The following is a 21,890-nucleotide window of genomic DNA, read 5'->3' on the forward strand; positions in this document are numbered from 1 at the left end:
TTCCTTCCTTTCCTCCCTCCTTTCCCCCAATATTCCTTTCTTCCTTCCCTCCCTCCTTCATTCCTTTGTTTATTCATTCCTTTCTTCCATCTCCTTCCTTCTTTCCCCTTATATTTCTTCCTCCTTCCCTCCTTTCCCCCATGTTCCTTCATTCGTTTGTTCCTTCCTTCCTTCCTTCCTTCTTTCCCTTTATATTTCTTCCTCCTTCCTTCCTTCCCTCCCTCCCTGCCTGCCTCTCTGCCTTCCTTCCCAGGGTTCGGGCCTAACTAGGCCCCTCTTTCCCTGGGACCCCACAGTCCTCTGTAGACTTGAAGGGTTAGACTCAGGGTAAGCTGGGGGCGGGGGAGCTCTCCCACAGCCCCCCAGGAATAAAGAAGGGAGAGCTCACTGTGGAAGCAGGGGACCAAAGCCAAAGCAAAGGTCACAACTTCTCTCAGCCCTTGATCCTCGGCCAAGAGTCATGCTGACCCTGGCAGAGGGCCTCCCGCGTCCCCGGGTGCTGGGAGGGCCCAGCGGCAGGTTTTTGGGGCACTGGCCCCGGTACGGGCGGCCAAACAACCCCACCCCAGCTGCCAGAAGGCAGGCGTTCCAGGCCCGTCCCAGCCCCTGGCGTGGAGCTCTGGGCTGCCGGGCTGCTGAGGTCAGCCTGAAAGCGCTCGGCTCTCTCGGGGCCTTCTGCAAACAAACGGCGGCTTCTCCTTCCTCAGGAGGCTGTCGGGGCCCTGAAAAGCTGCTGCGCCTGGACGGAAGGGGCTGGGACCGAAGTCCCCGCGTCCATCCGATGCAGGGAATGAGCCGACAGGAAGTGATTACGCGCCGGCAGCGCGCCGAGCGGCCCCCAAGAAGGGCCCGAGACCCACGGCTGGGAGGTGAAGGGGGCAGCTTCTGAGCTGCCGCCGTCCCCTGGAGGAGGAGGAAGGCCAGGAGAGCACCAGGACGCGAGGGGTCTCTGCTGGGGGAGGACGAGGCCCTGCCGTCGTCCCCATGCGGGAGGGTGCCAGGATCCCCAGGGACCGCGGCTGCCATCTGGGAAGGTCTCCGGGGCGGCCCCGGGGCTGTCCTGATAGTTTTATGGCCGAGTTGGATGGAGGCGGGGACGGCACGTCCGTCATGTCGGCGGGCCAGGCGAGCCGGCCAACGCTGGCTGAGAACGCAGGACTGAAAGGGTTTGATGGGCCAGACTCGACGGTCCTCGCCGTGGGTAAAAAGATGTGAACTTGGGCCGGGCTCGGCTCCCTGGACCACGAGAGGCAGCCCAGAAAGGCGGCTCCTCGGGAGGGGCCCCGGCAGCGCCCCCACCCACGCCCGCCCGGCAGCCAGACGGGCACATTTCTGCAGGAAGCCCGGAGGCTGGCTTTACCGGCCCGAGAGCCCACGAGGAGAGCCGGGCTGGCCTCGGGGAAGGGCAGGTTCGGGAGCTGCCAAGCGTTGCCCACCTCGTCCGGCCGCACGCCGGGGAGCTCTCTCCACCCAGGATTCCCCAGTAGTCCCCGGGTCACTCTCCCTCTTCTCAGGCTTCTTCCCGAGCTGGGGCACTTGGGCCTGAACAAGTGCTAACAGGCCTCTGTGAAGTGCCCACCGTGTGCCAGGCACCGCGTGAAGCGCCGGGCGTGCAGGGAGAGGCAAGGAGGTAGCCCAGGAGGCCGGCGTCCCTCGCTGGCACACAAGAGTGGGAAGGGACGAGGCACCACGGAATGAAGCACCGCCAAGCCAAGAGAACTTGGCGTCCGACCCAGAAGTAATAGGGAGCCATAGAAGTTTGTAAGGGGGGGGCTCGTGTGGTGGGGTTAGAGTGGGCCGGAGCAGGGAGATCCCGGAGGTCCTCGGCCTTCCTTCGGGGCTCTGGGGCCGAGGAGGGCAAGAAAGGCCTGATAGAGATGAGGAGGAGGAGGCACAGGATGGGGGCAGTGAGGAGAGGGGAGGCCTGGCTGTGTCTGTAGAGACTGGAGATGGGGTCGGGGAGGATGCCAGTGTGTGCCAGGCAGGAGCTGCAGAGAAAGGACTGGGACGGCGCGAGGCTGGAGAAGGGAGAGCTCTTGGAGAAGGCAGCTCCGGGGACAGCGGGGGGAAATGCCCACGTGGGTGGGGCGAGCGCGTGAGGGGCAGCCAGCCGGGCATGAGGTGGGCAGAGAAGGAGCTCTTGGCAAGGAGGCCCAGGCAAGTGGGAGGCCCACGGAGAGAGAAGAGCCTTGCGGGCGACTGAAGGACCGACTAGGGGGAGAGGAGAGGACGCGGGAGCGGAGCCGGCCCGCCGCCGCCCTGACTTCCCCAGAGCTGCTCCGTGCCCGGGCGCCGGGAGGCGGGGGTAACCGAGCCTGGCGTTTGGGATGGCCTGATGGAGAATTCTGGAGAAGAGAAGCAGGTCAGACTGTCTCACCAAAGGGAGGGTGAGATCGGAGCAGGGGCATCGCCAGCCCCAAAGGATGCCCGGCTGCCCAAGAGGCACGATGCCAGGGCAGGGGGGCATCAAGGGCATCAGCAGCTGCAGAGAAGTCAAGGGAGCTCGGGAGGGAGGAAAGTCCATCATGCTGGCGGGGGAGCCAAAGGAGGTCCGACATTCGGCCAGAAACCATAGATGGTGTCTAGGGAGTGCCAGAGCCCCCCCAGGGGGCTCTCCTGAGCAGGCCCAGGGGGCGTCTCAGCCCCGGCCCGAAAGCGATGGCCGGAGGAGAGGATGGGCCGGCGCGCGGCCCCTGGGAGCGAGGGGAGGAGCTGCTGGGCGCTGCGTCCCTGGAGGTGAGGCTCCCGTGGGCCTAGGAGGGCAGGGAGAGCCCGGGCTGCCGGCGGGCACTGCCCGACGCCTGGAGCCGGCTCGGGGTCTGCCATGAACAAGCCGCCCAGCCAGCTCAGGCTCCCCATGTGGTTCCCATTATTTGAACCCATTAAACCATCCCGCAGTGGAGAATGTTGTTCTCATTAGCTTGTGGATTCAGAAACATTATAGGCAGCCCCAAGTCGGGGACGCCCCGTCTGCCAACATCGCCTACAGACAGACGTGAGAAAGAATGAGCCGCAGGACCAGCCTGGACAGTCTCCCTCGCGGGCTGGCCACAGGATTCTAGACCTGGGAGGGGAGATCAGCCAGGCTCATGTGCCCATTTTATTGAGGGGGAAACTGAGGTTCGGGATGTTGTGAAGGCAGATCCTCCTGGAAGCTGCACGGAAGACCTCACAGTCCCGGGAGGGTCCACGCTCCCCCGGACCTTCGCTCTAGGGTTAACGACATAAGCCGACGGTCCATAAAGGTGGTGGTCCCAAGGGCCATGGAGAGGTGGGCGGGGGGTGCAAGAAGATGATGGCAGGGACTCCGGATGGCCTGACCTTCTCTCCCTTCCCTTCCTCCCTCCCTCCTTGCTGACATACCCAGAGGGCTTCAGGGTTTGGGGAGCCCTTTCTGCTCATTATTCCCAGTGAGCACCTGGTGAGATCCTCGGGTCCGAGCTTTGGATCTGGAATGGCCCAAGCTCAGAGGCTCTCTGGTCTGAAGCCTTCACTTCATAGTAGGGAAACTGAGGCCCAGGGAGGAAGCCCCGAGGCAGGCCCCAAGCCCTGGCCGGTGATGCCACACTGCCTCCCACATTTTACCACCCCATTTTAGAGATGAACAAACGGAGGTTCTGAGAAGTCAACCAATTCGCCAGGGATGAATTCAGCCTTCAAACTCAGGTCATCCTTATCTCAAGTCCCAGGCTCCTGCCCCAACCCCCCAGCGTCTCTCTGCAATGTCCTTGGGGTGGGTAAAGCCCCTGGACGAAGGGTCGAGGCCCCTGGGCTCCTGACCTCCGTGGTAGAGCCCGAGCCGGAATCATCCCAGATGAGGAGAAAGTGGTCAAAGGAGCCCTGGGCTGGGGCTGCTCCGGACCCCTTCTCAGGACCACGGCAAAGGGAACCACTTGCCAAAGGCAAGTCCCTCTCTCCCTCCCCCCTCCCTCTGTCTGTCCCTCTGTCTGTCTGTCCCCCCTTCTCCCTCTCCTGCTCTCCCTTCCCCTCTCCGTGTGTGTGTCGCCCAGTGCCCAGCGCACAGGAGGTGCTGAGTAAAGGCCGGCTGGCTCTGAGGGTGGCAGGAGCGTGTCTGCCATTCCTTTGGGTCCCTCACAGAGTGGACAAAGGGCTTCTGGCTCGGGGAGAGGAGTTCCAGGCGTTGAGGGGACGTGCAGAGGCTTCGCTTCATCCGGGTCCCCCGCACCTCCCAGGGATACTGAGGCCTTTGTGTGTGCTTAACAACCGAGGCAACAACAAGCCTTGAGGACACGAAAGGCTTCTTCGTGAATCCCAGGAGACGCTCGGGGGACTCGGGGCCGGCCATTAATCAAGGCCGGACGGTCCTGGATGACAAGGGCAAAGCTCTGGGGAACGGCACCCCTCCCCCGACCCAGTGCCGTGCAAGCTTAATTAATGCCAGCTTGTGGCATGGGCTCAGACCGGGGCGCGACGCTGCCAGGGGCTCGCCAGCTGGGAGCAGGATCGCCATCGCCGACCCAGAGGAGGATGCCGCGGGGGGAGACGGCTCGTCCGAGCCCTCCCGGGCCAGCCCCGTGACGCATCGGCTCCCAGAACCTGGGCCTCCTCGCCTCCAAGCCCAGCGTCCCCTGGCTCGGTGTGTCCTCCCCCGGCCCCCGCCGGACCCTCTTTCCTCCAGACCAGGAGGTTCCCTCCTCCCTCTGGCTCGGCGGCTAGCACGGAGGGAGAACTGAGTCAGTCTCTGTGGAGCTGGGCTGGAAGGCGGCCAAGAGAGGGCCGTTTCCCCCTCGCTCTAGCGGGGGGCCGTGCTCGGCCGGGGCGGAGGAGAAACCCAGAAACCGCGGCCAGAGCCCCCCCGGCCTCCCCGGAGGCGCCTTGGCTTGGGGCGCGCCGAAGCTGGCTATTTACAAACAGAACAAATGACATCCCAGTGAGAGAAGGGGAAAGGCATTTCCTGCGTTTATCAGCTAGTAACCGCAGCATTTCTGAAGGCATCTGCTCGGCCCTAACGAGATGCAGCCTCCGGCCCTTCTGCCCAGGCTCCTGGGCCTCGGGGACCCCGACGGCCTGCCCGTCCTGGGCTGCCTCCCCGAGGCAGAACGAGTGTGGGGGACGCGGCGGCGAGCCTTCCCCAAAGCCCTTCCAGAGGCCCCGCTCGGCCTTCCTCTCCTCTGCCAAGGAGTGAGATGGCCGAGAAAGTATGTATGTCAGACTGTGAGCGGCGGTCGGAGGCCAACAAGCAGCCGCAGAGCTGGCTGGATATTCCCATTCCGGCCGGGGGACCCCCGCCCACCAGACAGGCTTCCCGGAGCTTGAGCTGGACATTCGGCGGGGAGGGACGGAGAGGGGAGGGTCTTGGGGCCCAGAGAGGACGAACAGAGACCCCGCGGAGGGAGAGCCAGTCGTGAGGCCCTTCCCTGGGTCGGAATGTGCTAGAGGGTCCCCGACCGAGGAGAGACCTGAGGAGCCACGGAGGCCCGGGGCAGACCGCAGGGGACACCTGAGGCACGATTTGAACCCGGGTCTCGTGGGCCTTCCCTGCCTCCGATAGCACACCGGCCGCTTCTGTGCTCAGCCGTGGCACGGCGGAATGGAGGCCCTCGAGGAGCCTCTGCAGGCGCTCCTGCCTGGCCCTGAGCTCAGCCCCGGCCTGCCTCCCGAGGCCCACGGAGCGACGCTCAGGCCTTTGTGCCCCTCGTCCCTGGCGGCGGCGCTGGACACACGCGGGTAAGAATCCCGCCGGGTTTGGTGGGCCCTCTGAAGAGGAGAGGCTGAGTGCAGCTGATGCACTACTTTCTAGGGAGGATCCGGATCCAACCAACCTCGACAACATTCTCACAAGCGAGAGGAGGAGGGATGGAGGCTTCCTTAGAGGCCGAAGGGAAGGAGCCCAAATGCCCCTCGGGGGGCCCCTCGGCCGCCCCATGGCTGCGCTCTTCCACGAGAAGGCCGGAGCTTCATCGCCAGCATCTTTTGGGGAAGGAGAAGCCAGAGCCAGAGCTAGAGGAGAGCTGCTCTCGTGCTTGGAGGAGAGGCTCGGGGGAGCCACGGAGCCGCATGTGGGAAAGCCTGGCTCAGGGAGACCCTCAGGTGCTGGTGTTGGGGGGCCCACTGCAACCTACAGCCCTAGAGCGGGGTGAAGCAGACTTTTAGTGAGGCCGAGGACTCCCCCGCATTTCCCATGAAAAGACCGTAGCGGAAGAGAAGCTTTGAAAAGCAAACCCAAGGTTAATACATCTGAGCAAGTGGAAGGAGACAACAGGAGGATGGAATCTTTATATTCTAATGGGAAGAAGAAAGAAATGCCCCCTCACAACCCAAAAAGGGCTCCTCAAAGGGCATGTTGGGCCTTTGTTATGTCCGATGGGCTTAAAAGAAGGAAGTTCCCAAGGGGCGATGCAGTGTATTGATGAAGTCGCTACACCAATTAAGGATCATCACGTGAATGTGGATGGAATGAACTCACCAATGAAATGGAAAAGGGTAGCTTGATGAGTCACACAGACTTCAGATAAAGGGCCGGAGGGAAAGCTATTAAGCTTTGATCTGGCCTCAGAAGCTTTCTGGCTGAGTGACCCTAGAGGAGTCATTTCACCCTCTTTACCAGCTCTGGCCCTTCTGAAGGTCTTAGAGTGTTCCTAAGACAAAAAGTAAGGGTTTAAAAAAAGAAAGAAAGCTGTTACACTTCAGCTGAATTTTAAAAAGTAGCCGTGGTGGTCAAGGTCTCAGAGAAAGAGACAGCCCCTTGGTTAAAGAAGATGAAGAGAAAACGATTTCACTTCAAGGCGTTGCAGATAATACATCGATAGCAAACCTGAATTTTGCTGGAGCTCGATGATTTCTGGAGAGAATACTAGGCATCTAAAAAGTACTTGTTCCAGTTTAGTGAAGTTGCAAAACAAATCTACGTAAATCAACCATCAACATTTCTGTGTTTCCCCAAAAATGTAGCAGGAAGAGGCAAAGCGAGGAATGCTGTATAACCGTATAACACACCTAGGAGTCGATCTCCAAATCTACACTCAAGAAAAACAAACCACAAAACTCACCATAAAGAAATAACGACAGACCTAATAACCGGAGAAAGAGTAACTACCCATCAGCAGGCTAAGCCAGTGTAAGTAAGATGCCAACACTAGCTAAACTGGTGTACTTAGTCCATAGCAGTCAAACCAGTAAAAGATCACATACAGATCTGGGGGAAAAATCCCAAAGTTCCTGTGGAAGAGCAAAACATCTTCAGTAAGAATAATGAGAACAACTGGAAGAGCTTTACAAAGATCATCTCATTTGATGCTCACAAGAATCTGGAAGGGAGGCGCCATTGGTTATCCCCAGTTTACAGCGGAGGGAATTGAGAAAGGCAAAGGTTAAAGGACTGGCCCAAGGTCACCGAGCTAGTAAGTATCTGAGTCAAGAGCGCAAGGAGCATCTTTCCGACTCCAGGCCTAGCACTATGACCAAAGCCTCTAGGACGAGGTCAAGGGAAAGAGTGGGAAAAGTGGCCCTTCGTCCCAGCCAGGCCCCTCTTGGCCACGATCAGCAAAACGATCTTGTGCGCGTTTCAAAAAGGAGTTTGGCCAGACGAAGGGAACGTACACGTGACACGCAGCAACAACGCAATGAGAAGCCTCGCGATGGACCCACCCGACTGCCGGGGGAAGGGAAGGGCTCAGGATGCACCACTATGTGAAAAGGAAAACTGGACAGCAGCCCGGCAGACATAGGTGTAGACCAGCACCTCGAACCCCACACCTTACAAGAGAAGCTCCGGGGGCTATGACTTAGCTCAGGAAAGGACAAAGCATAAACACATTAGAGAAGGAAGGAGGAATCTAGCCTTTGGGCTACGGATCCAAAAGGGACCAGAGAAAGACACAGAATAGAACATGGAGAGTTTGCTTTTATAAAATTAAAGAGGTTTTGCGCCGACAGAACCAATACAGTTCAAAGGAAAGAAAATCTTTGCAGCAAATATCTCTTTTCTCTTTTTTCTGTCCATTCCTTTTCTTCTGTCGATTAGTCTTTATTGGGTAGCACCACATGTAGGGGATACAGAGAAGAATTAAGACACAAGTCACGAAGCTTACAGTAGGGAAGGTAAGATAAACACAGACTAGAACACAAAGGGAAAATGGGCGCATTACAGTTGTACATGGGCACATTTAAGATACACAGATAAAACGATGGCCACATAAATCAGTCATTTTTCCTCAGTGGAAAGCTGGTCGGCCTGAGGAATTTCTGCCATCATTTTGCATTCCATAGAAGCTGCCTTTTAATGAAATCCCTTTGAAGGGATTCCAGCGCTTGAGAACGAAGTAAGCGTGGAACGTTCCGATCCCGTTCGGATGGGCCTTCCGCTGGGCTGGCGCCTTCTTTCCTCTTCTTTTGTCCGGCGGTATTCGTGGCACAGTGAGAGCAACAACGAAAGCCGGAGTTTGTAACCGAACAAGAGATAGAGGATCCGGAGAAGTCAAATGGATCATTAGATCACATGCAATGAAAGCGGTTTTGCAGAAACAAAACCAATGCAGCCACAACGAAAAGCAGGAAACTGGAAAAGATGCTCTGATAAAGGCTTCATTTCCCAAAGATGGAGGAAACGGAGCCAAATGTATAAAAACAGAAGCCGTTTCCCAATGGATAGGAGGTCGAAGGTCACGAACAGGCCGCTTTCTGAAGAAGGAATCAAAGCCATCCACAGTCATGATCGCCTCCTACCTATCATAAAGGACGAACGGAGGGATGGAGGAAAGCGGAGTGGGGAGGCGCAGCCGTTCTGGAGAACCTGGAACGCTGCCTAAAGGGCTCCTGCCGCCGCCATCACTGGGTCTCCCAAAGAAAGGACGAGGGCGCGTCTGCACCATCTTTTGGGGTGCTAAAGACCCGCGATGGAGGGTCACCCCCCCCCCGGGCACGGCTACTGTGGCGAGTGCTGGCAGGGAACATGTTTGGGTCGGAGGGATGATCAGGAAGATCCAGAGAAGGTGGGGAGACCCCATGAAGGGATCAGCAGCAAGACAGCGAGCGCAGGAAAGGCGACCACGCAGGACAGACGGTGCGGCGCCGGTAGGTAAGAGAAGGCCTTTCGCGGCCTTCCCGAGCGCTCAGGACGGAGGGTGCCGTCCAGCCCCAGAGCTCTGGTGGGCTGCTGTGCGCCCTCGAGCACATTCGTTTTACTTATTTTTCATACAACAACAACAACAACACAACAACAACACAACAACGTGGCTAATACGGAAACGTCTTTTGCAGGATTTCACACGAATACTGGATAGCCCACTGCGTGCCTTCCCAGAGGAGCCCGAAAAGAGAGAATGGGGAGCTCAGACACTAGAATGAATGTTGTAAATCAGACAAAACAAAGAAAAGGCCATTTGGGGAGCATCTCAGAACTGGGAAGGAAAAGAGCCCAATGCAGCCGCCCCCCAGCCTCAGGGAAACAGGCCAAGGGATGAGGAAGGGCCTTGATGGGGGGCAGAGGGGCTCCGGACATGGGCTGGCCTGTGTGAAGGCCCAGAGATGGGTTGGCATCTGACAGACACTTCTGAGGAGCCTCAGCCCAGAGAAGAGCTCGGCCAGGAGCGCGGCGAGGCGTCCGGTGACGTGAGGGTGAGGACGGAAGGACGGCAGTGGAAGAGATCGGTCCAGGTTCCTCTAAGAGGCTGTTTTCTCCACCAGTAATGACGGAGCCGCTCCGTTTGGAGTCTGTATGCCAGGCCCCAGGGTGCTTTGTGAGGAAATAGCGAGGGTTCGAGAAGAGGTAGGGAGGCCTGGTGGGACTGCCGGAGCCCGGCACACGTCTGAGCAGGAGGGTGCGCAGGGACCTGAGGATTCTCGAGACACCTGAAGGAGGGGAAGGCCCTGAAGGCCTGGCCAAGGCCCAGCAGCAAGGACTAGCCCACCTGGGGATGTCTGGCCCCGGGCTCTGAGGGGAAGCTAGAAAGGTCCCAAGACAAAGGCTTTGGGGTGTCTCTGTGGACGGGGGCACAAACTTGGCCGATGCAGGCATCGGATTGGCTTCCTCGGAGGGGCTGGGGGACACGTGGAAGTAAAATAAAACTCCCGCGAGGCTGGCAGGTGTCGAGAAGGGGAGGCCTTGCCGGGCCTGGTTCCCGGGGTCAGAGGAGACGAAGCCCCCGCAGGGTCCAAATGGGTGTCCTGGCCCCTCCTTGCTTGGCACGTATCTTCTGGGCCCTGCCGAGGAGGCCAGGAAGAGAAGCCCCGGCAGGTGCTGTGGGCCTCTGGCCTGGGCACGGGCTCCTGCTTGGGTCTAAGCGGAGCTGGATGGGCCTCCCCGGTTCTGCCCTTTCCTGGGTCCGGAGACAAGACTTCCCCGCGGTCCTCTGGAAGAATAAAGGGAGAAGCCCGAAGCCCTGGAGAGGACGGCCGAGTCAGACTCTCAAACAGCCGGATGGAGCAGACAGAGCAGCCCTGTGTCTTCCGGGGCACTAAAACCAGAACGGAGACCCCGGGGAGGTTTGGGCACGTCCGGCTCCTCTTCCCACCACCGCCACAGACAAACACACGGCCGGCTCCGGCCTGGTGTTCAGCCTCGGGGTGGGGGCACCCCGCATCCGGGCCTGCTGCGAGGACTGGCCGGCGAAGGTCTCAGGAAAGAGCGGTCGCTCGCTGCTCTGGGATGGGAGGCCGAGAACCCCCGGCTCCTGCGCAAGTCCTCGTAGGCACGCACCGAGAGAGGGAGCGAGAAGACGGTGAGCAGAGGCCAACGGCCCAGGAGGCCGCGCTGTGGCCGCCGGCCTCGGAAACGTGGGCTCCTCCGGCCTCCCAGCCGGGCTGCAGCAGAATGTGGGGAGTGAGCACTGAGGGGGCCGGGGGGCCACCCATCTTCCCTTCACTGGCTTTGGAGAAGAGGAACAGGAAGGACTTGGGGTTTGCTGGCCCCGCTGAGCCTGGCCTCTGGCCTCTTCTCCGCTGTCCTCCCCTGGCGCTGGGGCCCCCACTGGAAGCCATAGTCCTGCCTCCGCCAGGGCCACGGCCACGTCCTCGGCTGCCTGAAGGCCACCTCCATGACGTCTCCAGAGACTTGGGCAGACCCCAGTCCTTCCCGCTTCCTGCCTCCGGCCCTCCCGCCTCTCTGGGCCTTTGCCCGCCCCCAGGAGCCTGCCAGGCGTTCCTTCCCCACTTGTGGAGACCCTCGTCACTGTCTGGGCCGACCCAGAAGCGCCTCCCGGCCCTGCTCCTGTCGCCGTGTCGCGGCCGCCTTTTAGAGCAGCGATTTTGGTTCTTGAATCATCTCTCGGTTCAGTGGAATCCCACCAGCACGTGCGGTGCCCCTGCTCCGTGCCAGAGCCCAGAGCCCCGCCCCAAGCCCATTTCCCTCGGCGCCTCCTCGGCGCAGGGTCCGAGGGCTGCCCCGGGAGCTCGTCTCAACCTTCCCTCTCCTGCTGACCCTGCAGGGGCTCCGCACGCCCCAGCTCAGGAGCAGGCTCTGCCATCGGCTTTTTGTCACCTCCCAGGCCTTGGCACAGGCCTTGGCACACGGTAGGTGCTCCCTAAGGTCTCCCTGATTTCTTGCTGGTTCTAAAGACTCCTTTATGTCTATGGGCCAGGCCAGTCCCTCCCACCGGCGCCAGCGCCCTTTCCTTGCCGGGCAGCAGGGGCCAGCGAGGGCCGACGTGCCCACCTCCCAGTGCCCGCAGGGTCAGTCCCTCAGGCTGGACCCTCTGCCACGGTCAGACAGCCGGGAGCGACGGCATGGGCTAAGCCGCTTTGGACAAGGGGGACGTTGTTTCTCCACGGAAGAACATTCGATACCCGCCTTTCCTCCCATCAGCCTAGACACAAGCTGGGCTCAGGATCTGAGAGCCTGCGGACGGCGGCCTTGGTCAGCCGGGGAGCTGAGGGGCGGCCTGGGCCTCCGCCTCCCCCTCCACAAAATGGGCTTCTTTGCGGGGAAGGAGGCGGCCAGGGGAGGGACTAGGACCGGGACAGCCTGGGAGCAGCCCAGATGGAAGAGGGATGACAGCAAAGATGGCGGAGGAGACTCGCGGAGAAGACGCAGAAGGTGGGGCTCCCCTCACGCGCGCATCTCTACCCAGTGGTCCCACTGCGGGCAGAAGCTGCTCTGGGGGGCACTGAGAGTCCACAGAGCAGGGCAGGGGAGGTTCCGGTCACTTCTGCTGGGGGGGGCTGGGGTGTCCGCCCTAGTCACAGGCCCGAAAACAGGCTGACCATCCACCTTGCAGGCCAGTGGGGAGAGTGAAGAGGAGGGATGGGGCTGGAAGGGGCTGAGCTCTCAGGGCAGGGCAGAGAAGTCGGGGCATAAAACCTGTGGAAACAGGAGGAGATCTGAGGGCCAGGCAGAGCAGCCACTCTAGCCGCAGGACGGCTGAGGGTGACCAGGCAGGGCGGGAGTCTCTGGTGGACAACGGCAGAGGTCTGGGCTTGGCCTGGCACCACCATGCATGAGGGTTGGCAGCCTAGATGGGCACAGAGAGGAATCAGGAGATAACACGAAGCTGGGGCGACGGAGCCTGGGTCCAACGGCTTGGAAAGCTGGGCCGAATTACCGGGGGGTGTTTCGGGGGGGGGTCTGGTCCTCTGGCCAGCTCCCACGCCTGACCCAAGGCGAGGCCTCATTGGTAAAACGGCGGCCAGGCGACCTGCCCAGCTGCCGCCTCTCAGGACATTGAGGTGGACGCGCTGCCGAGAGAAGTGCGGATCGCCATATCTGATGGGTGTTGAAGGCGGCCGCCGAGGCCCCAAGGACACTCCGGCCGGGGCGGATCGAGGCCGGGGACGGCGCTCAAACACTGGGTCTAGAGACAAAGGGGGCTGGAAGCGTCTGCTGGGGCTGTCCGGCCAAGGCCGTCCCGCGGAGGGTCTCATCCCAGACCTCTGACCAGCCGGGCTCTGCCCCGAGCTCTGATCCCGTCCCTCAGGACCACCGGCAAGCCCCGAAGGGCTGCCCAGCCCAGCCTCCCAGAAGAGGGCTCCAGGCCTTGGAGGAGGACTTCCTGGCTCCCCAGGGAGCTCCTGCCCCAGCCGACAGGTAGGTCTAACCGGGGGACTTGCTGTGGTCTCTGCTGGGCCGCTGCTCCTGGCTGTGCCCGCCGAGCCCATGGAGAAGCCGGTGCCAGGCCCTCCGCCATTGCCGGCCCCATGAGTACAAGCTGTCTCCCAGAGCCTTCCGCAGCTTAACTGAGCCGCTCTTCACACGGAAGGGACTCGAGAGCGTCCAGCGTTTTGGCTCTCTCTTCGATACCCTCCACCCTTGGCAACAAGGTGGCCAGAGTGATGGACCTGAGATCCGGAAGGCCCGAGTGCAAATCCTGCCCCAGCCACAAACGAATCCCTTCACTTCTTGGTTTTCTCATCTGTAGAATGGGGACAAGGGTTGTTGTAAGGGTCAGGATGTGGCAGCCCTCCGGAGCTCCGAGGGTTCGCCCCCTTCTCCCTCCTGGCAGGCACACCCTTCTTCGTGGAGCCCAAGATCTCGGGAGCTTTTCTGGCTGCCTTATTGCCCGGCTGACTCGGGCTGAGCTTGTTGCTCACTAAGGTCCCCGGATCTTCGTCTTTTTTGAAAATGACATTTTTTCAGACAGAATTGAGCAGCTCCTCCCCCTCCCCCAGCTCTGAAAGCACAAAGAACTCTGTAAGTCACAAGCAAAACGAGGCTCCTAGTTGGCCTGCCTTCTGCGTCCATCCGCTCCATCGCGAGCCTTCTGGAATTCTGGTTGGCCACTGGCCTGAACACCACCGGGCTGTGCTTGGAGCAGGTCTTGGTGTTCTTCCTTCCTAAATTCTCTTGCGTTTCTCTGGACAAGTCCAGAGCAGGGCCTACTCCATCCGTATCTTGGTAATCCCGGTGCCTAGGACAGTGCCTGGCACAGAGTGGGCGCTTAGTCAGCACTGGTGGCCTGGAGGACTGCAGATGTTCTACACATGAGGAATCTCAAGTATGGAGAGGCTCCGTGACCTGGGAGCGTCCAGACTGCCCAAAGGCCCGGCCCACGGAGCTTCCCCTGGCCTAGGGGCCCCCTGTGGCAGCCAGGACCCCTTATCGGAATTGTGCTTTGAAATGCATGAAATCCTGGGGTGACCAAGGAGCCCAGCTATGGGGAAACAGTTATGGGGACCTCCGAGGGGGAGCCCACGGTGCTCATTCGGGCTCCCCGGCTGTCCTTCCTTGAGAGTCCCAAACCCCCTGGCTGGGGCATAGCGAGAAGGATTTCAGAGGAGATTCCAACGTGCTTGGGAGGATCTTGTTTCTCGCTCCTCCCGGCTTGTGACTTCCCAGCTGTGCCGGGGCAGCCTGCGGCCCACATGCTTTCCATTTCTCCTCGGCTTGTTTGGCTTCTCTTTTTTTCAGCTGTCCTTGGTAACGTTCTCTTCCTTAGTGAGTTTATTGGCTGATTTTCTGCCCAGAGCACAGAGCAGCATCTGTCCCAAGGGAAGGAGCTATTTCAGACCTTCGGAAGGAGTCATTTACCATGTTTCAACATTTCCTACCGTTAGTCTCTTTGTTTTCAAGAGAGCCGGCCCATTCGGTTTCCCTTGCAGCCGGAGCCCCACGGCCGCCAAGCAGAGCCTCCTTAGCTTAGCTCTCCAGGTAAACGCACTTTCGGTTCTGAATTTTGGCTAACGCGTGTCCGTGCTTTGTGGGAGATCTGAGTAATCGGGCATTTCCTCCTCGGTAGACGTGGCTGACGCTGGACGAGATTAAGGGTGGTAAAAAGCTTTCTGGTTTGGAGGGCGTCTTTGGAGCAAGACGAGTGGCCTCTCGCTTCGGCTGTCAGCTAGCGGGACAGGAGGGCCTCGGGTGGGCCGGCCTCGGGCGGATCTCTCGAGCCCTTCTGAAGGTTCCTTCCTCTTGGAGAGCAAACGAGCAAGCATTGCCCGAAAAGTATTTAAGAAATCAGATTTGTAGAACAAATGAAAGGGGACGAGGGCTTCTACGAAGGAACGGAACATGAGAAGTTAATATGGCCTTCAGAGTGAAAAAACTCGGCTGGAAAGCATAGCGAGTCAACAAGAATGGCAGCCAACCCAGCGACTGTTGCCGAGCAATCTGCAGTGTTAGAAAGGAAGATGCCGAGTCCTAGAAGGGGACTGGCCAGGGCCCTCCCCTGCCTGCCCCAACTGCAGGAAGTCTTAGAAGATCGTTCCAATATGGAAACAGAGGTCGAGTTAGTAACAAGGAAGGAAGGTCAACACGTTGGGTCGACATTTATCCGCCTCCTACGATGTTCCGGCCACTGTGCTAAGCATGGCGGATGCGAAGGCAGAAGCCAGTCCTGCTCTCCAGGAGCCTCCATGTACGACGAAGGCAGAGAGAGATCAGAGTCCCAGAGGGAAGGCGCCAAGATTTAGGGAGACTGGAAACCCTTCCCACAGGGGGCTTGAAGGGAACCAGGCAAGCCAGGAAGCAGATGAGGAGGGAGAGAATTCTGGGCCTACGGAACAACCAGGGAAGACGTCTGGAATCGGGAGATGGAGGGTCTTGGTTGAGGAGCAGCCAGCAAGCCAGGGCCACTAGATGGAAGAGAATGTGGGCAGGAATCAGCCAGCAGAAGCCTGGCAAGGAAGGGAGGGGCCAGGTTAGGGAGGACTCTGAATGTCCAAGAGAGGACTTTCTCTGATCCCAATCAATGGCAACAGGGAGGGAGTCCCTGGAGCTGACCATGCAGGAGGACATGCCTGGACGGGCAGTTCGGAGGGTCACGCAGACAGCTCAGCAGAGAGGATGGGTCTGGGGTGAGGAGAGACGTGGGGGGCGCCGGTAACCGGGGGGGGGGGGTCTGAAAGACGTGATAAAGGGAGAGTCAATGGGACTTGGGTGGCGCAAATTGAGGAGGATGCCTCAGCGAGCTGCATGACTGGGGTGCTGGTGGCACCTTTGACAGTAATGAGAAGTTCGCATGAGCTGTGTGCTGGGGGGGGAGGGGGAGGCGATGCTTTTGGTTTTAAATAGGCTGAATGTAGGATGTCTGCTTGGAGATGCAACCCTGGCGGTTAGGGCTGGATAAACAGATTCGAGAAGCATCCGCAGAGATGACGGTTGAATGCGTGGGAGCTGATGAGATCCCCAAGGGAAGGAGAGGGAGAAAAGGACAGAGCACGGGGGGGGGGGGTCACCAAGGGCAGCGGGCATGGCCTGGGGGAAGTTCCAGCAAAGGAGTCTGGGAAGGAGCAGTCAGACAAACAGGAGGAGGACCAGGAAAACCAAAAAGGAATGAGAGGACCAAAGAAAAGAGGGCGATCCACGAGGTCCGAGGCTGCAAAGCAGTCAAGAAAGATGAGGATTAAGAAAAGGCCACCGGACTTGGCAAGCAAGAGACCACTGGCGACTGGGGACAAGGGTTTGCTCTAGCAAGGACGGTGAAAGAGCCAGGGGCAGGGACCCCTGGGGAACGGGACACGAAGCCTAGGAGGAATTTGAAAAGCCAAAGCAAAGAGCCATCTGGCCAAAAGGCAGCCTGGGCAGGAGGCGGGGAGCCCAGCTCCCCAGTTACCTACGCACGGGAAAACTCAGAACTTCCCCTGGACAGACATTCAGGGCGAAACCACAGGGCACTGTTTCTTCCGTCCCAAATCTGCCCCAAAGGTCACCACAGACTAGAGGCCTGGGGCAACAGGAAAGGGGGGCCCTCCAGAAAAGCAAGCAGCAGATTCCCAAGAGATGAAGTTTCTGGAGCCTGAAAGGTTCTGTGTCCGGATCGAATGACTGATTAAAGCACTTCCTTTGTGCAAAGTCCTGGGCTCAGGACAAAGTGAGACCAGCTCTGCCCTCGAGGGGCTCTCGCTCTACTGGGGGAGACAACACATGGAGGGAAGGGCCGCGGGGTTCTCATGGGGCTGCCGCAGAGCACACTCCAGCCTCTTCTCTCAGGTTGTTCCCACTGATAAAATCCTGTCCATCAAGTTCCCATGTGGAGCCGCTGGTGACCAGGACTTCCTTTCTCTGGCCTTCGGTGGCTGCAGCCTCTCCTGAGGGCAGCTTCTTGGGACGATCTCTGCTGAGGGTGCTGGGCTGGGCTCTTGGGCTCGGGGTCCTGGACTCTCTCCACTGGGGCAGTGTGAGGGTGCCTGGGGCCCCAGGGATGGTTCGATCTGACTTGCCTGGCCTGTGCTGCCTCGTCTCTCCCTCTTCTACTAGGCTCTTGGCAGCTGGTGAGGATGGCTGGCTCCTTCGCCTGGGATTTGCTTTCTCAGATGATGGCCGTGAGGGCTGGGCTGAGGCAGGACAAGCGGCCTGGGGTGTTGTTGCTCCCATTTACCTGCCTTTGGGGCAGTCAGTCAGCACTTCGTAGTGGTGGTGAGGAAGTCTGGTCATTTCCCCACGATGATGGCTACAGGGGCCAGGCCAAAAGAGGTCTGATGGCTTGGGAGGCATTGCCATTCTCACGGCTCTTGTCAGGGTCACTGGCTGTCTCCTTCGGGGTCTGAGGGGAGATGGTGGCCAGACATGCCTGGCACCTGCTGTCTCCTTTCTCTCCCTTTGGGTGCCTTGCTGTTTTAGTGAGGCGGCAATACGGGAGATCTCCCTAGGCAACCACCAGAGAGCCCCTGCTGGAGACTTTAGAAGGCCTAGACCAGTGTGGCGAACCTATGGCACAGGTTCCAGAGGGGGCACTCAGAACCCTCTGTGTGAGCACAGAGTCTGCTACTAGAAAGCCAGAGGGAAGCCTAGCCAGGTGCTCCCCTTCCCCTCTCTATGCAGTTTGCAGTTTGGGTACTCAGTCTCTAAAAGGTTTGCCATCACTGTGACCTCAGGGAATGGGCAGTAACTGTGGCATGGCAGAGCCCAGACTGAGACAACTCAAGCCCAAGGACTCAACTAAAACTATCCTGAAAGGCCAAAGAAGGCCCTGATGATTTAGGGTACAGGGACCCAGGGGACCTGGGGGAGACCAAGCGCTCCATTCAGCCTGACCCAGGGCTCTACAGGGCCCTGGCATGAATTTCCAGTCCAGGAACTAAGCTGGAGAGACGGCGAGTCAAAGGAAACTCTACCAAGCATCACGTTCTTGCCATTCAAACTTCAGAACAACCACAAGAGCCCCAGAGCAAAGCCCAAGAACTCCATGGAAATAGAGCAAGAGAGAAAAATGGAAATCCAGGCTCTGGAAGAGAATTGGAAGGACAGTCGCACTTAGAAGAGGCCCGTCTCTTGAGAGTCAGGCCTAGAGACAGGAGGTCCTAAGTTCAAACCCGGCCTCAGCCACTTCCCAGCTGTGTGACCCTGGGCAAGTCACTTGACCCCCATTGCCCACCCTGACCACTCTTCTACCTATGAGACAATACACCGAAGTACAAGGGTTTAAAAAAAAAAAAAAAAAAAGAAGAGGCCCGTCTCACTCAGGATGTGCCGTCTCTGAAAACCAGAAGAGACAGGCAGAAACCAATGTCTCTGAGACAGCAAGAAATAGCAGAGCAAAATCAAAGGCCTGCGAAAATGACCTGATTGCTTGGATGAAGAGGATGGCATCATGAGAAATGCCAAGAGAGGATTTCAGACGATCTCTGGCAGAATCTCTGGCAGAACCAGGAGAGCAATTATTCAGGGACAGCAGCGTCAAAGAGGAAAACCATTTCGAGAGACTTTAAAATGCAGATCCAAGAATGGCTCCTCATGCTCCGAGAGCCTGTGAGGAGGGCCTGGACAAGGAAGACCAAATGCCCATTTCAAGAAGACCCTGCCTGTTCAATGAGTAGCCTTCACTCTTGGTACATTGCTCGCTTTTCCTGAGTGTAATTGCGCAGAAAAAAGTATTGCCCTTGAGCCCACCTTATCACTGGCTAAATGCACTGCAGGGGTCTCCATTCTCCCCACCCTGACCCCCACCTCCCAACATACACACACCACATGCCATTCTGCTGCCTCAGAGGGCTGGCGCTTCCTTTCTTTAATCCCTTGCCTTCCACCTTAGCATTGATTCCAGGGCAAAAGAGGAGCAATGGCTACACTACAGGGGTTAAGTGACTTGCCCAGGGACTAGGAAGTGTTGGAGGTCAGATTTGAACCCAGGACCTCCCCATCTCTAGGCCTGGCTATCAATCCCCTGAGGCACCTCGCTGCCCAAGTGCAGCTCTTCTTAATTCACAGCTGTGAGGCCTCATCACTAGAATAATGGTGCTAAAGACAAGGGTGTCTGGGCCAGGGATGGGGGGTGGCCACTGCAGATGCTGGGCTCCTTCCATCTCCTGCCTCCTCAGCCCACCCCATTGTGAGTCTGCCCATTGGGTTTGGGGCCCGGGACCCTGACCGTGGAGCTCCTTGATGGGTTCCGCGATGTCCCGGACGCCTCGCTCTCCCTCGTCCCACCTGTCCCATCGCTGCCAAAGCTGGTTGTCTCTGCCTCTGTTATCTCCTATGTCTGACTCCTCCCCACTGACCCGGTCACCAGCACAGGCAGGCTGGCCCTTGTCACCGTCCCCTGGAGGATGGCCACGGCCTCTTCCCTGCCCTGGGTCTCTGCCCACTTCGGGCCATCCTTACCACCGCCGCGGAACGTCCTCGAGCAAATCTGATTACGGGGCTCCCTGGTGTCTCTAGTTTGTGACGCCTGCCCAGCCTGGCCTGAGCTCTTCCTCCTCCTCCTCCTCTTCCCCACTTCGGTCCTGGCCACCCTCCGTCCTTGTTTTGACCTCATCCCTCTGTCCCTCTGGGGTGCAGCCCAGGTGTCGGCATTCTGTAAATGCTCAGCAAAGGCGAGGTGGGCTGCGTCCTCACAGAGGTTCCTGGTGGTCCGGTGGCGCCCGTCTGGCCTCTTCCAGCAGAACCTGTGGCCGAGCCCTCCACTCACGGGTCAGCCAGTCAGCTACTGGTCAAGCATCTCACTCGGAAAATGGAGAACTAAAACAGAGTGGATGCTGCTACGGAACCCAAGGCCACCACTGGAGTCGCCCAATTGGCCCCAGAGAGGCCTGCTCAGCCTCAGCTGCTTGTCCCGCTGTGGTTCAGCCTTCATTTTCATAAGGGAGAGCTTAGGGATGGTCTAATAACTGGGTTATGGGAGCACCCTCGGCCTCAGGGGGGCACGAGGCCATTCTCCATCCTTCTGCCTCAGGGGATGCCTCGTGGCCACTCTAGTAGGGATGAACGAGGGTGGACAGGACGTCCCTCCAGAGGTGTAGACGGGGCTGAGAGCTTGCCTCCCACGGACCCCTCTGTGAGGTCAGCCAACTGCCAATGTTCTGTTACAGACGGGAGCAGGGCTAAAGAAGAGAGCCAAGTGGGCCGGACCAGCGGGAGGGAGCAGGATAGTGTGAGCTGATGTGGAGAGAGATTGCCAGAGGGCAAATGATCTGTCCAGGGTCACACATCCCATGCTGCTCTCCCATGACACTGCACGCTGCTCAGTTCTGAGAGTCCAGAGCAGAGGGTCATGCCAAGAGTCGGCACCAGAGAGCCGTGAAGGCCCTCATGTTCCAGCAGCCTTTCCCTAAGCATACGGGCTGGCGTGGCTACAAGAAGCGAGGCCCTTCTCCAGGTTTGCGCGGGCGATGGCTCGTCCACAGTCAGGCCTCTGGGAATGCCGCAGGCAGCCCCCTTCCAATGTCTTGCTGACAAGTCCAGACTGTCCTGTGACTTCTCAGTGGCTGAACGTGGCACGACTTCTTGCCACAGAGCTGGGGAGTGCCATCTTTCTCGTGATGCCATGGAGGGATGCTGGGGCTAATGCTAGTCAGTGCCCGTAGCCTTGTGTTCTTGGGCTCTGGAGGAGATGATGGAGAGGATCAGACTGAAGACACCCGAGTTTTCACTGAAGCATGTACCATGCTACCAGAGAGTCTGGTCTAGAGGCTCAGTGCTGCCCTCCCTCCCTTCTTCCCTCCCTCCCTCTTTTCCTTCCTTCCTTCCTTCTTTCCTTCCTTCCTTCCTTCCCTTCTTCCTTCCTTTTTCTTCCCTTCCCTTCTATTTTAGTATCAATTCTAAGATAGAAAGGAGGCAAGGGCTAGTCAGTGAGGGTTAAGTGAGTTACCCAGGGACACACAGCTAGGAAGTGTCTGAGAACAGATGTGAAGTCAGATCCTCCTGACTCTAGGCCTGGTGCTCAATCCACGCTGCTACTTAGCTGCCCTTGTAAGGAAGTAGTTTCATACAAGAATCTGCCACTTTTCTGTATCTTACCTTATCCAGAAGGGAGGGAAGGAAGGTATTGATAGCAATCATAGAGATCTTCTTTTGCCTCAAGGAAAGTAGCATGGTTTTCACAAGCCAGTGTGACAGCCTTGATGCTAATGATGTTCTCAGGGTCTGGGCAATTCCCCAGCTTGGCCAGGAGCTCAGAGTCCCTAGAACAGGTGCTTCGGCCCCTGTGCCTGCCTGCCTGCCTCATGGGTAGGGAGCAAACATCAGCACCAGGTGCTGGAGCCTAGAGAAAGGAAGAAAGGGGAGAAAAGGCAGCCTGTGGGCCTTCCCTGGGCTGCCTTTCCCAAAAATATTTCCGGAACCATCTCCCTAGACAAACAGCTGGCCAGCTGGGCTGTCAGCAGCTGGGGAGGGGGCTGTGAAACATTTAGTCAGTCCCTAGAGTGGTGGCTAGGCCTGCCTCTGCTTCCTGCCTGTGGAAAGTGCAGAGTAGTGGGAAGAAGTCTGGCCCAGGAACCCCAGGAAACTTGGGGTTTAGTCCCATCTCTGTGGATGACATACTGAGTGACTTTGGGCAAGTCCCTTCCCTTTTCTGGCTTCTGTTTCCACCTCTGTGGAAAGAGGAAGGGAGCAGAGAGAAGTTAGATTTGATGATGTTTAAGATTCCTTCCAACTTGGCTGTTTTAAAGTTCTAAGCTTGCCTCTAGCTCTGACATCCTCTGTTCTATGTTCTCCAGTCTATTTGATCTCCAGAGCTTTGCTTGATGCAGTGAGGCCAAAGGATATAGTTTTGAATCTCAGATCTATCTACTCATTACCTAGATTCTCCTCTCTAAGCCTTAGTTTCCTTATTTGTAAAATGAGA

At 58.5% G+C, this 21,890-nt stretch overlaps 2 protein-coding genes across 2 annotated transcripts in view; both read left to right on the forward strand.

Annotated features, from left to right (window-relative positions):
• IPPK (inositol-pentakisphosphate 2-kinase) overlaps positions 1–889 on the forward strand; it is a 37,436-nt gene extending 36,547 nt beyond the window's left edge. Inside the window, exon 11 of the mRNA XM_044658368.1 lies at positions 708–889. Coding sequence (XP_044514303.1) covers positions 708–889 — 182 coding nt within the window. The remainder of the gene's footprint in view (positions 1–707) is intronic.
• A 13,576-nt stretch (positions 890–14,465) lies between these two features.
• The window catches only part of ECM2 (extracellular matrix protein 2), a 31,391-nt gene continuing 23,966 nt past the window's right edge, over positions 14,466–21,890 (forward strand). The window contains exon 1 of the mRNA XM_044656755.1: positions 14,466–14,539. The gene's annotated coding sequence lies outside the window, so the exon portion shown is untranslated. The remainder of the gene's footprint in view (positions 14,540–21,890) is intronic.

The sequence above is a fragment of the Gracilinanus agilis genome, chromosome 1, assembly GCF_016433145.1.
Source record: "Gracilinanus agilis isolate LMUSP501 chromosome 1, AgileGrace, whole genome shotgun sequence".
Classification (NCBI taxonomy): Eukaryota; Metazoa; Chordata; class Mammalia; order Didelphimorphia; family Didelphidae; genus Gracilinanus; species Gracilinanus agilis.